Source organism: Salvia hispanica, chromosome 1, assembly GCF_023119035.1.
Source record: "Salvia hispanica cultivar TCC Black 2014 chromosome 1, UniMelb_Shisp_WGS_1.0, whole genome shotgun sequence".
Classification (NCBI taxonomy): Eukaryota; Viridiplantae; Streptophyta; class Magnoliopsida; order Lamiales; family Lamiaceae; genus Salvia; species Salvia hispanica.
The window spans coordinates 35,318,630-35,338,800 of NC_062965.1; the positions used below are offsets into that span (position 1 = coordinate 35,318,630).

The 20,171-nt window shown below is 36.1% G+C and overlaps 3 protein-coding genes across 3 annotated transcripts; all 3 read right to left on the bottom strand.

Moving 5' to 3' along the window:
• Window positions 1–1,001: 1,001 nt before the first annotated feature.
• On the bottom strand, window positions 1,002–3,299 carry LOC125202395 (60S ribosomal protein L5-like). Its single transcript, XM_048100784.1, has 9 exons — window positions 3,184–3,299; window positions 2,832–2,901; window positions 2,665–2,756; window positions 2,353–2,479; window positions 2,200–2,279; window positions 1,875–1,991; window positions 1,626–1,760; window positions 1,375–1,544; window positions 1,002–1,290 (listed from the first exon to the last, which is right to left on the bottom strand). The coding sequence occupies exons 1-9, from the start codon at window positions 3,184–3,186 to the stop codon at window positions 1,170–1,172; spliced, it is 915 nt and encodes a 304-aa protein (XP_047956741.1). The 5' UTR covers window positions 3,187–3,299; the 3' UTR covers window positions 1,002–1,169.
• A 6,198-nt stretch (window positions 3,300–9,497) lies between these two features.
• On the bottom strand, window positions 9,498–12,125 carry LOC125222836 (cytochrome b561 and DOMON domain-containing protein At3g07570). Its single transcript, XM_048125677.1, has 4 exons — window positions 11,826–12,125; window positions 11,338–11,743; window positions 10,046–10,332; window positions 9,498–9,807 (listed from the first exon to the last, which is right to left on the bottom strand). The coding sequence occupies exons 1-4, from the start codon at window positions 11,994–11,996 to the stop codon at window positions 9,577–9,579; spliced, it is 1,095 nt and encodes a 364-aa protein (XP_047981634.1). The 5' UTR covers window positions 11,997–12,125; the 3' UTR covers window positions 9,498–9,576.
• A 242-nt stretch (window positions 12,126–12,367) lies between these two features.
• Window positions 12,368–18,949, bottom strand: LOC125222829 (ubiquitin carboxyl-terminal hydrolase 5-like). Its single transcript, XM_048125664.1, has 13 exons — window positions 18,612–18,949; window positions 17,655–17,900; window positions 17,109–17,253; window positions 16,963–17,022; window positions 16,773–16,868; window positions 15,354–15,734; window positions 14,938–15,078; window positions 14,687–14,857; window positions 14,270–14,527; window positions 14,040–14,188; window positions 13,340–13,876; window positions 12,923–13,196; window positions 12,368–12,799 (listed from the first exon to the last, which is right to left on the bottom strand). The coding sequence occupies exons 1-13, from the start codon at window positions 18,728–18,730 to the stop codon at window positions 12,617–12,619; spliced, it is 2,760 nt and encodes a 919-aa protein (XP_047981621.1). The 5' UTR covers window positions 18,731–18,949; the 3' UTR covers window positions 12,368–12,616.
• Between the last annotated feature and the right edge of the window lie 1,222 nt (window positions 18,950–20,171).

Here is a 20,171-nt window from a genome sequence, read left to right on the forward strand (position 1 = left end):
CACATGCTATTATACATACTTCTACTTAAGGGGTGTATTATATTACTAATTACTCCCTCCGTCCCAGAGAAGTTGGCATACTTTAAAAATGGCACGGGATTTTAGGAGGTTTTGTTTTGTGTGTTAAATGGAGAGAGAAAATATAATTTTTATATTCATGTGAGAGAGAACTTTTTCCAAAAAGGGAAATGTGACATCTTTTGTGGGATAAACTAAAAAGGAAAGTGTGCCATCTTTTGTGGGACGGAGGGAGTATTTAAGTTGTTAACTCTGCAAACTCATCAATACAGTGTATTAAAAATGTCAGCACAGTGACATTAAAATGTCTAACACATTATATTAAAATTCAACAAAATTATGTATTGATATTTTAATTTCTAACCCCTTCTACTTAGTAGTATATCCAATAGAAGATTTTATTCATATTAGACATACAAGTCCTAAAAACATTAGCATACTCAAATAAAAAAACAATTGAATCAATTGAAAACCAACCGCAAAAGAGTAGAACAATTAAAATAGGGATATTCGCATCTAATATCATAAAACTTTTAAAAAGTTGGGTTTTTCCCATGAACTTTAAAATTGACAAATAATATCACGAACTTTACCCCGTGTTTGTTTTTTCCCACGAATGAAAAAATTCCCACAAATAATATTATAATACCGATTTTTTTTCATAATTTCTCAACAACAATTTTGAAAGTTTCAAGTTTTTCAATATTTGAAGATAGCTTTTTTTGAAACACCCTCCAAAATTATTCTTTAATCTATTAAAATAATATGAATTTTTTCATTGGTGGGAAAAAACAAACCCAAGGTAAAGTTTGTAATATTATTTGCCAATTTTAGAATTCATGGGAAAAACCCAACTTTTTAAAAGTTTCATGATATTAGATACCAATATCCCATTAAAATATGTCTACATACGAATCACAGAAAAAGTATATAAAAACACATCAACTTCGAAAAATTGTAAATTAGAAAAACTTTCGAGATAATTCACCTCAAGATTTAAGTTTAAATTGTGAATAGAAAATTTAGGTGTCCACAACCTAATGTGCCAAAGATAACAAAAATGACAATACCCTAAAATGCCAACAAAGGCCATGCCATTATCACCAAAAAAACAACCAAAATTGACAAAAAGGGGCTTCAGATCACGTCCTTCACTCGTCATCCTCTTCATCCTCATCATCATCATCGTTACCAGCTGCAGCATTCAGAGCATTCAACCTCTCAATCAACTTGGCCTTCCTCTCCTCGTAAGTCAGTTTCTTAAGGTTGAATCTGAAAAAGACATGATATCAGTTAGGACAACATATTTGAATTAAATTTAAATATTTTCAAGAATTTCAAACAATCATGGCTTACCTCTTGTGCTCCTTTGGTGCCGGTTTCTCAACCTTCTTTTGAATAGGATTAGCACGAATGGCAGCATGGACCTTCTTGTACAACTCCTCAATGTTATCTGCATCAATTCCCCTCTTAATGTATTCACTAAAGTGAGTCTGATACTTCTCAGGCTCGTCTTCGCTCAAAGACTGCACAATTAAATTCACATCGTTATAGGTCAAAACATGCAAGTGTATCAATGATGAGAAAGGAACTGAATCAAGACTTACGTTCATGTAAGCAGCAACATGTCCACCATAGATGTACTTCCGATGCACCTCAGCATCAAGTTGTTTGCTGTCCTTGCTGAATCCAGCAAACCTCTTCTCACTGTGGGGAATATCAACTCCAGCATCAAGAGCACCCTGCATCGTAAGTAGGATTACTCACAACTACTCATTTATGGTTAAGAGTTTAATAAGATGAAGCACATTTAACAATGTTTTAGGTAAACGATTCCCAATTAAAACAGAATGTACCTTGAGTGCACCAAAAACGCGGTTTCCGGTTGTGGTCTTCAACAGACCGACATCAAGGAGAGCACGGAATGGCCTCCTGCTGTCAGCTGGTTCAACAGAGTAATCCTCTCCAGTGGCCTGAAAAAATCCAATCAGTCACATGGAAGCGCAAACATCTAATAACCAGCGAATAAATACAACATTCATAGCATAGTAGTGATCACAGGCAATGTTATATGGAGTGAGTATATACACTATACACAAGTGTGCTCAGTTAGAGACAGAAAGCATGCTTACAAACAAACATGTATATCAGGAACATAGTAAGCCATAAATGATGAACTACCTCAACATTTCCTTCATACTCCTGGTCCAATTCAAGCTTTTTCAGAACACGGCGGCCCAAGAGAAGACCAGCGCAGTAAGCTAGATAACAAAATCAGTAAGTACACAGAATTATTGGTACAGTAAATACAAAATCATCAGTTTGAAATAATACCAGCAGCATAATTGGTTAGGCCAACTTCCAGTCCATAACCAGGTAGCTCATGTGCATACGCAGAAGCAAGAACGTGGTCACCAGCAATGCTAGCCGAGCAGATTTGTGCTATAATATCTTTGTTGGTCTAAAATCCAGGTTAAGATACTAAACATAGTGACATAAACTTATCCCACAACTCCACAATGGAAACTAACAAATAGCACCAGATAACACATGGAAAATCATAACTCATAACTTCAACTTATATAAACAAAAGCAATTCAAAAAACGAGAAGAGTAACAAAACTAAAGATGAGCAGCGAAGGATACGAATCGCACAACGAAGCGGAACTTGGGAGTGTTGTATTTATTCTTATCCTGATTTATCATGCGAATCCTGGCACGATAGTCAGTTTTCCCCTCTGCATTAAAAATCAACCCAATTCATAAGATTTTACAACTAAAGCATTAATCACAAACAATCCCGAGCAACCTACCTCTTCTTCTCTTGAATTTAACCTGATAGCGCTTGAAATAAGCGTTGGATTTTTGTGCCTTCGCAAACACCTGTACATAGAATCAATATGTATCAGCTAATACACCGGAAATCAACCACGGCTACCATAACCTATAAATCAATCCGACTATGAAACCAAAAATCAAAACAAAATACAATTAAAACAGAAGTAGGAAGCACAGAATATAAATAGCAATGATCATAAGATTGAAATCTAGTGAGAACGAGAGCAGCAGAATACATATATATTCACAAAACATAATATCTAATTCCAAGAGAAAACTATATCAGGCATTATACATCGAGAATTGAGATAGGATCTGAAATCTCACCATTTTGGCTGTTGAGAAGGAGAGAGATCGACGACGAGAGAGCTGAGAAAATGCTGCGGAGCAACACTCAAATAAACTCAAACCCTAGCTTAGGAGCATCCTAAATCCTACGGCTGCGATTAATTGGTGGTTTAATGGGCCGGGCCGGCCTTTTTCTCTTTTATCAAAATTTAAGAGCCAACACTTTTTGTGTAACTGATTGACATTATTTGTGTAAAATAAATACTGTTTTGGATAAATTTAAGGGAAATTGGTCCCTAAAATCATGAACTTTGCACAAATTCTGGTTTTTCCCATGAACTTTCAAATTAGTACCATAAATCATGAACTTTCATATCGGTTTGGTATTTCCCACGGCGGGTCAGGAGTAAAATCCGGCTAGCTTATGTGGCATTTTGAATCCTATTTGGCATATTTCTTACAAGTGGCATGTAGATTGGCATATCTATGTGGAATATTAAACACAATATTATTTTTATTTGTCAAAATACAACTCTAAAAAAACAAAAAAAAACAAAACAAATTTAATAAAAAACCACACACTTGCGCTACGCTACAGAATCAAAACACAAAACCTTGTTCTCTTTCACAAACCCTAGAAACACATTTTAGGAAATTTCTTTAAAGATTCTTGGATTATTGGTTAAAGAACAAAGCAACAACAATTTTAGTTGTCTATTTCAGCTTGTGATCTCGAACACCGCCCTCAATGTCAATGAGGTGGGTCCCCCTGATTTCAATTTTTTTTTTAATTTTTGTCGTTTTTTCCATCTTGGTGGTGGTGAATACTTTTTCAGCTCCCCTTGTTTGTTTGTGTTTATATTGGTCCCCACATATAGAAAGATTACACGATTAACTTAACAAGTTGAGTATTATAATGAATCAACAAGTTTATTCATGTATTATAACTTAATAGGTATATAAACCCCATGAATTAGACTACAAATTATTTTGATTACAGATTGATTGTTTGCACAAATTAGTTGCTGACTGAAATTTTGATTTAAAATTGTAGGATTGAATTTGATATACATTTTCATCATGGCGGGTCTATTGTAAAAAATGGTGGCTTGGAGTTATATGTAGGTGGAGATATAACTCCTAAGGTTGATTTTGACGAAGATAGATTTGGGTATTTTGATTTAATTGATGAAGTTAAGAAATTGGGCTATGATCAGTGGAGTAAACTTACATATAAGATACCTAGGTCTATGAAAATGGTAGACATTAGAGATGACAAAGATGTGATGGTGATGTTGTCACATCTTGAGCTTAGAACAAGAATTTTGAATGTTTATATTATTGATGGAACACAATCTGGTGTTGGTAAGCTTGGCGTGGAGGATCCTAGAGTGAGGGATCAAGGTGTTGGTGAGTTTACTGTGGGGGATCCCAGTATGGAGGAGTTTACTGTGGGGGATCCTAGCATGAAGAAGCTTACCGTGGGGGATCCTGGTGTGGAGGAGTTTACTATATGGGATCCTGGCGTGGGGAAGTTTAGTGTGGGAGATCTTGGAGTGGGTGCTGGAGCAAGAGATAGGCAAGGGCAGGATGAGGGAGCAGGGCAGGAGGAGGGTGAGTCAAATGATGAGATGATTTATATTCCATCTAGTGATGAAGAAGATGAAACGGATGATGAGATGTACGATGAGCTGGTGTCAGATGATGAGTATACACAAGCAAGAGAGAAATTAAAACAAGCAAATGTTAGGGTTATAAGTAATGAGTTGTTTACAGGTGCTATTTGTGATTTTGGAGAAAGCAACGCTGTAGTTGAACGTGGCGGGTCAGATAATGAGGAATCTGATGATGATGTCGTCTCTGATTCCACCGATGAGGAGGATGAAAGTGCTGGGCTAACAAAAAGACGTAGAAGGTGTGTGTATAATCCCAGATGTGATCATAAAACATTGAAGTTGACACTTGGAATGAGATTTGTGAATGGATATCAAGTTAGGGATGCTTTGACTGACAATGCAATAGAGAATGGCTGGGAAATACACTTCAAAAGGGTTAATGAGGACCAAGTGGAAGCTGGTTGTAAAGAACCTTGCAAGTGGAAGTGTTATGCGAGTAAGGTCAATAAGTATAGGTCTTTTGAGATAAAAAATTTGCACGATGTCCACACATGCTCTAGGAATATGAAAAGCAAATTAGTTACATCCAACTGGATTGCTAAGAAGTATCTGAACACATTCAGACTTCAACCTGATACAACTATTAAGGAGTTGAGGAGGGACTTAGTGCAGAGGTATGCACATGATGCATCAAAGTGGAAGCTGTATAATGCGAAAAAAAAGATCATTGAGCTGTTGACGGGCTCTGTGGAGGACCACTATGCAAAGCTTAGGAGTTACGTATCTGAGTTGATGAAGGTAGATAAAGAAGGAAGATTTGAAATTGATGTGGAAATTGGTTCAGTATTTAAGAGCATATATATAGGGTTTAGTGGGTTGAGAAAGGGCTTCATGGGAGGTTGTAGGAGAGTTATAGGTCTGGATGGTGCATTTTTGAAGACTTATTTAGGGGGTGTACTACTTTCAGCAATTGGAAGTGATGGGAACAACCAAATGTTCCCAATAGCATGGGCGGTTGTTCAAGTGGAAAACGAAGTTAACTGGAAATGGTTCATAGGTATAATGGCTCAAGATTTGAATCTTGGAGAAGGTGTTGGAATCACCATCATTAGTGACCAACAAAAGGTATGTACTATTTTTTTTTATTGATTGATCTAATTTATTGATGTAGTTACTGATTTATATTATAATTATAGGGGCTGGAGAATGCAGTTAAGGCTTTTATTCCTATGGCCGAGCATAGAAATTGTGCAAGGCATGTTTATAACAATTGGAAGAAGACACACAAGGGCTCAAAAGGCCCAGAACTAAAGAGCATTTTCTGGAAAATTGTAAGGAGTACTTACATGGAACAATACAATGAGGCATGCCAAGAACTTGAACAGGAAGATGTTGAAGCTTATATTCATTTGATGGAAAGAAACATCACAAGATTTTGTAAGGCTTTTATTACTCCTATGCAAAGTTGTGATTCCATCTTGAATAATATGTGTGAAAGCTTTAACAAGTATGTCTTGATTCCAAGAGGTAAACATCTCATACACATGTTAGAAGACATTAGAACTTCACTCATGAAGATGCATTATGAGAAATTGAATGAGGCACATGTGAAAACTGATGTCTTGTGTCCTAGAATCAGGAAAAAAGTAGAGAAGTTGAGGTATAATAGTCGATATTGTGTTACTATGCCTGCATTGGGTGGTAAGTTTGAGGTGAGCTTAAATGAAAATAGGTTTGTGGTAACACCAGCCTCGAGGTCTTGTGAGTGTAGAGTTTGGGATATTACTGGAATCCCTTGTGTGCATGCATGTTCAGTAATTAATTTCTTGAACGAAAAGGTTGAGTCTTATGTGAGTGACTACTTCACTTTGGAGAAGTACAAAATGGCTTATGCATATGGCATTCCACCTTTGAATGGTGACAAGATGTGGGGTGTAGCACAAGGCTACCGTATCATGCCACCTCATGTGAAGAAGATGCCGGGTCGACCAAAAAAAATGAGGAAAAAAGACCCAATGGAAATTGATCCAAAGAGACCACACAAGCTTCGCAAAATATGTGTTATGACCTGTCAAAAATGCCTTCAACAAGGGCACAACAGTAGATCATGCAAAAACGATCTTGTTCCAAAGCCAACTAAAGAGAAGGTTAGTTTATTGATGTATGGATCAGTTTATTGATGTATGGATCAGTATGTTCATAGAGCAGTTTGTGTTATGAACTTGAGTTTGATTTTAATATATTCATATTGCTTCTTATTAGGGAAAGAGAGGACGGCCTCGAAAAGTTCGACAAGCACAAGTACAACCTGGTGAAGCACAATCTGGTTTAGCAACACAACAGAGTCAAGTTTGAGAAAAAACATTTGGTTTTTGATGGGATATTTTTTTAGCTTTGAACATGTATGTTCAATGATCATATTTTGATGTATTGCCCTGAATTGAACACATTTGGTTGTGGAGACAATATAAAACTTTTGTTATGGTCAAGATGACATTGGTTGTATTTGAATGCTTTTGTGTTAGGGAGAAAAGATGACTGCTGTGTTCTCTTTACTCTTTAGGCAAGCAATCATAGTTTCAATGCAGTGTAGTTGAGGCCAAACTGAGTATTCTGTTGTGGAAACATGACTGCTGTGTGTTCTCTTTACTCTTTAGGCAAGCAATCATAGTTTCAATGCAGTGTAGTTGAGGCCAAACTGAGTATTCTGTTGTGGAAACATGACGCTCACCATAACTTAGGACATAAATACAACTATGAAATACAGATCTTTACAAGTACAAGATGGACATGAATGAGAATGAATTATATACACTGAGAGTGAAATGCATAAGGAATAGGAGAAAGAAATAGAGAAACCCAACAAAAGGCGATTTTAATAGAATATCTGCATTTCTTCGGAATATGATTCAGAATTTACAATGAAACAAATTTCTGAGGTCAAATTAGAACCCCAAGGAATGATACATTTTATTTTGAGACAAATAAGATGGATAGTAACTGGTCCCTTCTGTAGGACAAATTGAAACGAACACAAGTTGCTCAATCTCGTGTCTTAGGATTTCTCTCTCTGCAGTTTTGCTGGCACGTCCCCGTCCTCGTCCTCTTTCCCTGCAAGTGCTAGCAAGCAGTATTATATCTCAAGGAAGCACATCATACCATAATGCTTCGTTTTGACTCTTCATCACTCTCATTCGATTCATTTGCTGCAACCTCTCTGGCAATAAAGTAAACAAATTTCATAAATATTTGTTGGAAAAATGAGATACAGGCAAGAACCATAAAAACTAGCTCTTCTTTTTTATGTAGCAGCAGCAGTGGCATTAGAACTACCATAATCAGTACAAGCAACTACAATTGGAAAATGCAGTTAAGATATAGAAACAATTTATGTAAATATTTGAAATGGTGAAATCAACAACCTTCTTTCACAAATAAAATGCATTTTGAATCCATTTAGTAATTTTTCGTTACAAATGCCTACTTACAGAAAGCATATTTATGGAGCACAAAATGATTATTCAGGCAATAAACCAAGTTACACCAACAAACAATTCTAAGCAGAAACTTGTCCCAAACAACAGTTAAAATACGTGGAGCAGGGAACACAATCTGAGCAGCCTCCATTGTTGATTTGAAGAAAGCAAAGGTTTTGATTTTGAAAATTAATTCGAAGAAAAGAACAAGAAATTCACAAAAAATGAAACCTATTCAAGTGTGCAGTCGAGATTACCCAAATGGAGTCCGAAATCGACGAAGATCCCTGATAAAAGTTGCAATTGAGAGGTTAATTGCAGATTCAGAGAACGAAAATTTGCGGGAGGTGAGATACAAACGATGCTGTGAAATAATATATAAAAAATGTTTCAATTATAGATTTGGAGGTGGAACGACGTCGTTTCAAATAGAGTCCACGTAGATTTTCCGATTGTACACGCTGGCATAAGGTTACCGGAAAAATAGGATTCGGGTCGGGTTGGGGAAATACCAAACAGATATGAAAGTTCATGATTTATGGTACTAATTTGAAAGTTCATGGGAAAAACCAGAATTTGTGCAAAGTTCATGATATTAGAGACCAATTTCCCTAAATTTAATCATAGTTTGTATACATATGCAAAGACCAAAATTGTCAAATCCATAGTATCATAAATTATTCAAACCAATACTAATATTTTATCGTAGCATATGATAATTTTTCAACAATGTTACGTTCGAGTATAATTGTTGTCAAATTGATACACAATATTCAAATAAGACGAAGCAATGTCAATCGATCAAATAGAAAATCTTTCTGTCTTACATAATATTTATAAAAAAAAAAAGTAGTTGAAACATCCAACTAAACATTAGTGAGAGTCGGGTAGTGATAAAATGCAACCTTATACATTTTACAAACTCAAAACTTTTCAACACAGCTTCAACACAGTTTCAATACAATATCAACACAGTGTAAAATTTCAAGATTTTAATGTCAACTCAGTATCAACACAGCATCAATCATTGACTACCGTTTAAATTATGTTAACATTTTCCTGTTGATGTTTTTTGTGTTCTGTTGACATTTTTTAATGGTCTAGATCATAGTTTGGAGTTTGTATAGTAGTAATATTTAGATTTTTTATTTGATAAAATTCCAGTGAGAGTCCTATTTTACAAACCCAATAATATTGAAAGAGATTGATTTTCTAAGTAGTAATATGGGAAAGAAACAGATCCCCCAATCATCAAACAAAGTAATAAAAAAACCTTTGCAATCATAAACAAATAAGTTACAATGAGTAATTAACAAAAATTACAAGAAACAAAGCATAAATCATTTTTTAAACCATATTCTAATCTCCATAATAAGAGTGATGATGAATAAAATGACGAGAACGGCTGCAAAACCGGCATTCCACGATGAACCGGCCTTGCCCAAATGGATGCCATAAAACACGTTAATCGCAGCCAAGAACACCAATACCCTTCCCACACCAAAATGGTACCAATTCCAATATTTTCGAACTTTCGAACTCTTATCTGGTCGGATTAGGAGCGCTAGAACCTGCAAAAACGTAGTACTAGTTTAATTAATAATTGAGGCAAGATAGCAAGATGTTGACACTATTTTTATTACTCATGGATTAAAGTTGAAATATTGGATAGCATTCATGTATTGGAACTTATAAGCAAATCATGTCTGAACTGTCCAAGGAGTATTAATTTAGGATCTTTTTAATTTGGTACACAAATAAGTAAATTTATTAAAAATTAATCAAACATTAGAATTAAAAAATGCTAACCTGGAGGCAGCCAAAAGTGAGAATAGTAATCCCAAGAGCTTTGTGTTTAGAAACGTTGGCAGAGAGACGATCATCCAAAACAAAACCACAGATTACACCAATTAAGCCCAACAAGAAGGCCGTTGATTGAATCACGGCATGCAGATAAAACCAAAGTGGGTCCCACTTCCTCATGTACCGGGCCACCATCGCCCCAATCGGCATCAATATGGCCCACCCCAGCATGTTCAAAATCCCATGGCTTTTTCGGAGACTCGACTCTGGTTGTTTCTCCGTTTCAAATTGGCCTAATTCGTACATACAATAATCATATTGAAAAACTAGTACACAATTAGATCATTTCTAGTACCAAATCTAGTGTGTTGATTTACGAGGTTTTGGTCATTACAATATATTTTAATATATGTTCTTTTATTTTACTATATACACCAATCAACATAAGATTAAATTAAATTAAATTAGGGACATATACATAATAGAGATTTTCGTTTCTTGAAACGTGAAGGGACATCGCCCAATTTCCAGCCGTTGAATACTCAGACCATACAACGATTTGACAGAATCAAATTGAAGTAGTAGTAGTAGTAGTAGTATTTTATTAACAAAAATAATAATTGTTCACATAGTTAATCTATTTAGTTGTCATAAATTTGCCTCCTACCATGTTCGGAACAGTTCGGTCAAATTGTATAACTCAGAATTAAATATTACGTTTCATTATTGTAACATAGTAATATTCAAAGCATCTTTCAAATTATTGTAACATAATTAATTAAAAAGGTGGGAAGAAAAGGGTTATGTTAATAAGTCATTTTTATTGTTAAATACTTAAATCTATAGATTTGGTGGATGCGTTAGCCGGCGAGAATATACTAAATTACTAATCCAACCCCACCTAATACATTTGACATTAGCTGTTGTGGGCCCTCCTACACTAATCTAATTTATTTGATGTCATTAAACGCGTAAGTTCAAATATATTACTAATACTTTGTGACTGATACTATTAATTAATTCATATGATTCAGACACAACACGAGCAACTAGTTTCGAAATTGCTATGGTCATACATTAGGTAGATTTACTTATTTAAGTTAATTCCATTTCATTTTTTTAATTTGGTTTAAGAATTGAATAGTTATGAATATGACTTAGGCATTGATTTGTAGATCCAAAATTTTCAACAATCCATTACCACAAATAATGTGCTAAACAAATTTAAGTAGTAGTGTTCGCCCTAGTATTATAGTGATGACAAGCAAATGAAATGAAGAAAGTGGATTTGGAGTGACCTGAGGCATAATTCAAGGAGGTGGCGACGTGCTCTTGATGTTCGGTCAAGCGGTAATCGGGGCCCTGAGGGAGGGTGTCTGGGCCGACCGCGTAGATGAGGCGCGAGGTAGGGCGGGCGGTGAGGAGCTGGAAGGCGATGTAGATACGGCCGGATTGGACGTGCATGATGGAGCCATTGCCAAGTGGCAAGCCTTGAGTGGGTGGTTGGATCAACCTAACAAGGCTAGGTTGTTGGCCTCCCAAGAAGTATTGCTTCATGTTGGAAGTGCCATCTGATCCAACCCAACCAACTATGGCAGTTGAGCCTACCATGTTGCCGTTGGGTGAGAAGCCTATGCCAACATATGTATTTGTGTTTGGTGCTGACAACACAAAATTCCATACATTCGGCGCAGCCTGCACATACTGTATTCCACCAATCCACCATGATGCGACCTTTAAATTTACATTCATTTATTAAAAAAAAGCGAAACAGAGAGAGACTTACTCTTAGGATGAAGCCTTGAGAACTCCACACAGAGGCACATTGCATAGAAGTTGTGTCAAAGGTGAGTGGGGTTTGCAAGGTGAGAGGAGAATTGCAGGAATCTTGTGATTGTGAATAAACATATGAAAATAAGAAGCTTAGAATCAACAAACAAGGGGGTGCCTTCTTCATCTCTATCTCTATCTCTTTTCAGGTGAGAGAGAGAAAGTGGTTATGACTTTATGTATTAGGTATAAATTGCAAACTGGACAAAATAATAATAGCTTTTCCTTGAAGGGAAGTTGTTGACTAAGCACCTCTTGTTTTTTTGCTTTATGTTAGTAAAATAACAACTCTATGGAAGTGGAAATAAAGAATTGACAACTCCAACACTGATATCATTACTTCCCACTCCTTCACACCATCTTTTATATACTCCGTAACTAATACTATTCTTAGTATGAGACGTCAGAGTTTACCAAAACATTCTTTTAATCCATCAAGATTAATATACATTTCACATTTTAGAGTAACCTCAGGCAAATGCTACTCAATAACATAAATTGCAGAAGCTTGAAGACAGATTTTATTTTACAAGTATTGTTTGAGATCCAAAAGGTTTCACAGCCAAATTCACCATCTATGTCACAACAATACTTCATTTCCCAACTCAAAATATTATCCGATATAACTTTTCTTGCCTCTGCTAACTGTAACCTCTTCATTTTCCTATAAGGCTCTATGACTTCTCTAGTATTTAAACCGGAATGCAACAGTTAATTTACAGACAAAATGGTGTCGGGTAAAACTAGCTAGCTGTTGGAGTTAATGTTTTGGCTGTTAAGATTAGAGTCGACACCATTACTTGCAGAAGATCTATCATTGTTCACCCTTTTATAGAATAGGACATAAGCAGCAGCTGACTTCACGTCTTCTTCATTGATCGGCGATATATGGTTATCATCGAAGTTGTACCACCTGTTTTCATCCAGAAGCTGCAAAATGAAACGAGAGCAAGTTACCACCTTGTGGAATTCAATTAGATTTCACATCAAAATCAATTCATAGAAATATACAAACATGATAATAGTATGCGAAAGTGTAAGGACAGGGCAAACCTTTATGTGCGCCGTGTAATGTCCACTGCCCATGCCACCATAATGATTTGTCAGGGCATAGAGTTCATATATCTGACGTTGTGTGTTGTTCTTGTTTGCAACATAATTCGTCAAATCGAAGTCATGAATGGGAATATTAACAAATGTGTCAAGCTTGTGCTTCATTGACCTACTGTAGGAGAACCTTTTCAAGTGAATAACAAGAACTTCGGGAAGCCTCCAAAGGTCCAGTTTCTTGCTTGCCTGGCGCCTCTCCTTGCATTGAGGACAGTACCTTGATCATGAAAACAAACAAGTTAGATGCAATATAGCTAGAGCTGAAAAATTATGCCTACAAACATATCAAAGACATTATTCTTATGAGTGTATTCATATATAGTTGTGGCACACAGAAACAGATAGAGGAAAGCAGCTCACCACATGTCCTCAGGCACCAAGGGCTCCTCACGCAGAAAAGCTTCCAAGCAAGTGTACAGTGAGAGAGGTTCATTACGAGCTTTCTTGCTTACATGCACATGCTTACAAACTTCTGGAAGATTTTCTATGTGGTTGGTATCATAGCTTGCCAGAAGCTTCTGGGACCAGTCAACAAATACAAGAATTGACATGGAGGGTAATGACAACTTAACCACCTTATCATCACCAACAGTCAAGTCAATGCAAGCATTATTTTCATCAACCAGCTGCAGTGGAAGCTTCTCTGAAAGCATTGGTTTAGAACTGCCACCATCTCCTTTTATTGGATCAGCTATACTTGAATCTTTATGAGATTTAGTTGAAGCATTGCTCGTGGTCATAGCACCTGAACCTTTTGTTCTTAACATCGGTGAGAGCATAGTATGAACTATCTGCTGTATATCACTTCGAGTTATAGTATCATCACAGGATATTGGTGAAACAAGAGGAGTTCCATAAGGCTTCCACCCAACAGAGCTCTGAGCATTTCCTGTACCCCTGTCACCAAGCACAAAAAAGAGAGGGGTCATTAATTAGATTAAATAGCAAATAAGGAAGAAGCTACATTACATGAAACAGAAAGAAATAGTTATTGAACAAAAAAAATCATTTAAGGAAAAAAGTAGCTATTTTTTCAAGTATCTTAATTAAGTGCACATACTGTTCTTCCCGCCGGTGTATCAGTTGTAGGAACTTTGTTTTCTTCAACACTTTTGGAATCTTGTAAGCAGTAAGGTGGTCATCTTCTTTTATGGTAGATAATAATATCATTGGATCTTCCAAGAATCGGTAAATTAAGTGGCCTCTTATCTGTGACGGCAAATAAATAAATCAGTTACCAATACATGCACATACATTCTGTGATGCCACCATATAATTCACTTCACCAACCTCAGCAAGCAGAAGTTTCTCATTGAATTGCAAAGAACAAGCATTACTGAGTGCTTGGATCAAATCCCTGCAACGCCCATGCTTTGGCACAGTTAACGTGTAGGCTGCTGGCAATGCACTTCCATCACACGTAAAAATAGTTACCGTCATACTACGAGTGGCAGTAGACTGAAGAGGCAACGACAGATACATGAATGGGTCAAATGTCACTGAAACTTTATTGCATACAGGACACACAAGAGTTGATTTGTATTGACCCTGCAAAACAAATAATCCCTACTTCAAAAAATGGCTGAGGTAACACAACAACAAAGATGACATCAAAAAGGAAGCCAATTACGTATTGTTTAATTGATAAATAAGCAAAAAAAAAGGAGTTCAAAACTGAGTTCTTATAATATTGGTTGCCCTACTTACTTGACACACATCCACAATAATCGAATCATTACGAGCAATATGATTTGCCCAATACTCATCAGCAACTTCTTCATCGGGCCGATCATCTGCATCTTTAGATTTTATATATGGCTTGTGTTTTACACGATTCAGATCTTCATGAAGCCCATCTAAGAGAAATGCAAGTAGTTCCTATACAGAAGGGAAACATAATTGACTTTCTTCAAGTAAAATTACCATTAGTTCAAGAGGGCTATTAAACGGTGCCAAACCTGTGAATCATGTTGACTGCATCCACTGAATTGTGGAGCAAAGCGAGCTAGCTTTGCCTTAAATGGCCTAGGAGCAACTGGAGCTCGTCCTGGTGCCCACAACTTTCTAAGTAGATCTCCAAATGCTAAAGCAAGCTCCCCCTAAATGATACATCTAAAGTTAGTAAAAAGAAAAAACCTCAAAATCAATAACTATGTTCATATAGAACTCTAGCAGGTGCCTGTAATTTATCTTCCAGAAGAAACAATCAGAAGCATGAGTAAATGCAATCCCAGGAAGAGATCAAGTCATTAATTTGACAAAATGCTTTTAACCGAGTCACATACAAAACTTCATAGAATGAGAAGGCCATAATGGATTATTAACAGAAAAAAAAAATCAATTATGAAAAAGATTTTTAAGTTTTGGAACTTACAACCATGCCCAGAGGATTCTGTCGATTTATCTCTTGATGGTAATCTTCACGAAAATACCGAGCAAATTCTGGTGTATGAACTAGGCATTGTATAGCACTGTTCATAAAACAAGTGTTCCCAAGATTCAACAGTCCAGTGAGACCGCAAGTAGCCCCTCTTGTACTGATACTGCTTGTTCCATATGCCTTGTCTGTATTTAGGTTTTGAAAGTGGGATTCTGAATTACCGTTTCGTGATGAAAACTTGCTTGCAGATAAACCTCCAGAAGTCGCAATACTTGAATGCGAAGTAGCAGGAGCCAGGCTTCCATTATTAATTGATCCATTCTCTTGGTGGGAACTCAAACCACCTGTTTTAATGTTGATTACTTCTACCAAGATCTGTGTCATCCATTGCAAGGAACATCAGAACCAAATTATAGAAAAATACCCAATAACTGGTGTGTGTGTGTATATAATGCACAAATACACTAAGGTTCGAACATGGAGGAATTTGAGATAAAAGAAGTCTGCAAAGCACTTAACAAGTAAGAGCAGAGGTGGCATTGAAAGGGAGCGGGAATTCAAAGAATTCTAGATATACATAGAAGTCAGAAATAAGCTAAAATGGATTACTAGTAGTATGTATATGCATTGAACCAGGAGCACCACTAAAATTAACCATTGGCCAAGGTTAATAACAGGAACCAGGAGAGAAGAATAAGGGCAACCAAATTCAATGTAATTAGATATGAAGCCTAAATTCCTAAAACCAGATCAGTTGGAGAACATGTGTTGCATAAGGCACTTTAGAACTTGGCAATTTGTTTGGAGCATATGAAGCACAAACTGACACCCTAAAGATTTGTAATTAGCAAATGTTCAATAAAAAAACTAAGAATTCATAATCTTCCGACAGTGAACGTATACGAAAACCAATATTCCATAATAGCGTCCTTCTAAGTGTAGTGAAAAAGGAGGTTATTAAAAGTTCCTTAGGTACTCAGCTATGGCATATCATGCACTACCTTGATCCTGTTCTTAACCAAGTGCTTCAGTAAGATTATCATCCAAGCAAGTGAATATTATGTCCTAAATGAGGAATAGGAGTAAAATTAGATGATAGCACTAGCATATTAGCCCAAAACAAAAAGAAGTAAAACACCAAATTAGACTATGCAATATAATGATACCACCCATACCAAGATCAAATCATAAAAGGAGAAACCAATAGCAAATCTAATGATACAAGTTAATAGTGAAAAATACAAAAGCAACTCCAAGTGAATAGGTAAACATCAATTTTGAGTTCAAATATAAAATTATATGCACAGACAGTTCATCTTATAGTCCAAAAGTACACCAGCGCAAACTCATTTCAGGAGGGAGGGGCTACAGTCTTGAAAACAAATTATAATGGCAGAATACATAATCACCTACATCCTGATCCATTTGAATGTTTGCTTCATCAAGTGTCTTTTCCAAGTCATTCATCAATGCATGCTTTTGATGGCTGAAGTAATCCCAAATAAATACCTGAGAGATCAAAGAGCTCAATTTCAGAATTAAAGTGAAAAATCAAAATCAATGCAAATATATAGGGGGTGTATTATATAGGAAAACCACTTACTTGCTTCGGTGTAAGATCAAAAATTTCACAAGCTTTTCGGTGAAGTTCTCCAATTGTTTCCTACACAAAAAAATATACTCATGAATATATATGTTCAAGGTGGGAATTGATTTTTTCCATGAAGGAGAAGGACTACATTGTTGTACCTTTTTGCTAATTCTTATGGACGAACGATCACCTTTTGGCATCAAATGTAACTCGAGGCGTAGTGGATAAACTTCTACTGACAAGTCCGTTTGAGAAAGACCTGTGTTGATTACTTTACGGGCCAACACAGGACCACCTCCGTACCTATTAAGCAGCCATGTTAATATTCTTTGATTATATTTTTTTTAACTTCTTTACATAAACAAAATTAGAAGTAACTACAACTTGCTACAATAACCCAGTATAGCTAATTAGTGCTTTAGTAATAAGCATCGGAATACATCCTGTATATATATCCATCAGTTTGAAAGAGAAGATAGTAGTATTACTATCATCAATTTCCTCAACAGCCAGTTTCATATATATTGTTCCGCAACACGTTCTAGCCAGAACTAGTGTATTCTACAGAATGTTATGCGTCTAAGTATCTCTTGGGAATTTTGAACATGAATCATGGAAAAATAATATCAGATTTTTCCGAACACTGAGAATAAAACGAAAATATAGAGAAGGTGGATGACTGAAAACATTAACTTCTCACTCACCATGAATGTAGTTTGTTCCATACTTCTTTCGGAAGCAGTATATAATCAGTTCCTTCCACTAAGGTATCATGAAGTTCAATGCCCGTAGCAGAATCCTCATATACTGCTTCATCTATTAAATCAGAGTTGTTAATGCAAGATGGTTTCTTCAATGCACTCGAGCTGACTGCTCCCTGATGCTCAGAAGAAGATCCATCATTAACAATGCTAGTTTGGTTTACATACTCAAGCCAGTCTTGCCACCATCTGGAAGTAAACGAGTACGAAAAGTTACAGTTCTGAGCTGAAATGCAAAATAACTAAATAAGTAGATCTAGATAAAGCATTATAACAAGTTTCATCAAGAATGGGAAAGATAAAGCAAAAATATAGTTCTGGCACTAACACTAGAGTGCACACTTTTGCTAACACTCAGAAACCTGCAAACAGCACTACCTGTTTAAATTTAATCAGAGTAGTACATGCATAATTCATACATATACATCTTTCAGGTAGTGATTGTTCCCAATTAGCAGTGTTATTACTAGCATTCATCTCCTTAGTGTACCTTACCATGGAGCATTCATATGGTAAAACAACATATATATTCCATTTACTTCACACATACGGATTTTATTCATTTGCTTCACAAAACAAAGGCTAAATTAAGTGCAGACCAAATGTTTTGTCAAAAAAAATCAAAAACCAACTTCATTTCTCTAGTCTCCATATCCAGTCATATTTCGACACTCCCAAAGCACAAAGAGCAGATGATTCTAAACAAAAGCCTAAGAAATCGACCAGAACCAGGAGAAGACAAAAAAAAAAAAAAAAGCTACAGTCACCAACGAAGCATCCGGCCAGCTAAACCCTATCCCTCTCGGAATACAAATGAAACCAAAAATCAACACAAAAAAAAGAAGGCCAACCATACACGCCGCCTCTCAGCACAGATCTACAGCATCTCCGAAAATTTACCTTTGGGTAATTAAATAAAAAGTGTCGCCGACTTTAGTCTGGGCTTCGGTGGCCACAGCAATGTCTCTAACGGCTTGCTTTTCCTCCTCCGGTGTCAGCTGCGGCGCCACCTCCACCATGTTTCCCTTCCCCAAAAATTGGGGGAAATTTTAAGCTGAAAATAAGAAAGAGACTTTTCCGGCAGAAATTGAAGATTTGTATAGAGAAATCGGATGGTGAGAAGCTAATCTGCAGTGATTTGGGCGTCAGTGAAAGCAGCTTAGCGGAGAGGGAGGGATTTTGGGTTTGTACAGTTGAAGTTGGAATAGCGCCACATCAGTGTATACACAGAATAGACGACCTTTTTTACAGTTTCAGATTTTTTATGTAAATTTGAGAGAGAGAGATGTTTTCAGTTTTTATTTAAAAACAAAAAACAAAAAAACAGGTTAGCCTATGGAGTAATTTAAATAATAGATATTTTGTCTTAAATGGAGTGATTAAAATGATGGATATTTTGTTTTACTTTTTATAAATATAAGAATACTGGTATGGAGTGCGTTAGGTGGCACCACTCTTAAAGTGACAATACAACAAGTAACATGCAATCTGCAATACATATGCAAGCAATATGTGATACATAGGCAAGCAATTCGGCATGCGGTTCCAACTTCCAAGCAATATGAGATACGAAATCAAAGCACTATGGTCACACCATAGTTAAAATGACAATCTAATGTATGTCCTTAGTGGTACAGTGTCATCTTAAATGGTGTTGTCATTTTAACAAATCTACTTGTACAAATTAAATATTGTGTCACGATAACTCAAACTTTCATTCAAATTCAAGACTTTTGGTTTCAACATTATTAGACTGCCTCTAGGTAAACTCATTCATATTGAATATTTTATTTTTTTTCTTGCTCTCTTACGTGTATTTATACAACATAACAACTACTTCGATAAATTATTGCAGAGAAAAAGTAACAACGTAACAACGTGGCTCATGCCTTCTCTCTGAGTCAGTTCCTTTGCTTCGACCTTCGATCTTCTAATCTGTTCCCAATACGACACTTTGACTTTTGTATGAACAAGACTTATCAAAAGTTAGGGGTGGCAAAATGGGTAGCGGGTAATGGGTAATTCCCATTTCGATCCAGTACCCGCCAGGTATTGGGTACCCGCTACCCGGAGATAACGGGAAATGGGGCGGGGTCTGGTAGTATATTTTAGAGTTTTGCCCGCTACCCGCACGGGTATACCCGTTAGTCCCGATAATAACCGATATTATTAATATTAGCTATGTATTCAATCTTTAATACTTTATAAAATCTAAGTGTTCTAAGAGATCTTTAGAAGCATTTTTATATTCCAATGAATATTTAGTTGAAAACTCACCGGAATTAGTTATAGAGTTTTCCTTTACTTTTATTCTTAATCTATTCAAAGCTTACCATCAAAATTAATACAGTAAATTAATTAGGAAACATTGCCGGCTAATAGGGTTTTCAAATTTCCTATTTTAGTTAATTAGTAACAAATATTTTATGTCCTATAAATTCATTATCTTATAAATTTATT

Coding starts and splice junctions, on each gene's coding strand:
- LOC125222836 (XM_048125677.1), bottom strand. CDS start 11,996: ATGAAGAAGGCACCCCCTTGTTTGTTGATTCTAAGCTTCTTATTTTCA. Junction 11,744..11,825: donor CTCAAGGCTTCATCCTAAGA/GTAAGTCTCTCT, acceptor GGTGGAATACAG/TATGTGCAGGCTGCGCCGAA. Junction 9,808..10,045: donor TCACTTTTGGCTGCCTCCAG/GTTAGCATTTTT, acceptor ACGTTTTTGCAG/GTTCTAGCGCTCCTAATCCG.
- LOC125202395 (XM_048100784.1), bottom strand. Junction 1,992..2,199: donor AGTATGAAGGAAATGTTGAG/GTAGTTCATCAT, acceptor GGATTTTTTCAG/GCCACTGGAGAGGATTACTC. Junction 1,291..1,374: donor GCACCAAAGGAGCACAAGAG/GTAAGCCATGAT, acceptor TGTCTTTTTCAG/ATTCAACCTTAAGAAACTGA.
- LOC125222829 (XM_048125664.1), bottom strand. CDS start 18,730: ATGGTGGAGGTGGCGCCGCAGCTGACACCGGAGGAGGAAAAGCAAGCC. Junction 17,901..18,611: donor TTTTATTTAATTACCCAAAG/GTAAATTTTCGG, acceptor GTTTACTTCCAG/ATGGTGGCAAGACTGGCTTG. Junction 12,800..12,922: donor ATTACACGGCGCACATAAAG/GTTTGCCCTGTC, acceptor TTCATTTTGCAG/CTTCTGGATGAAAACAGGTG.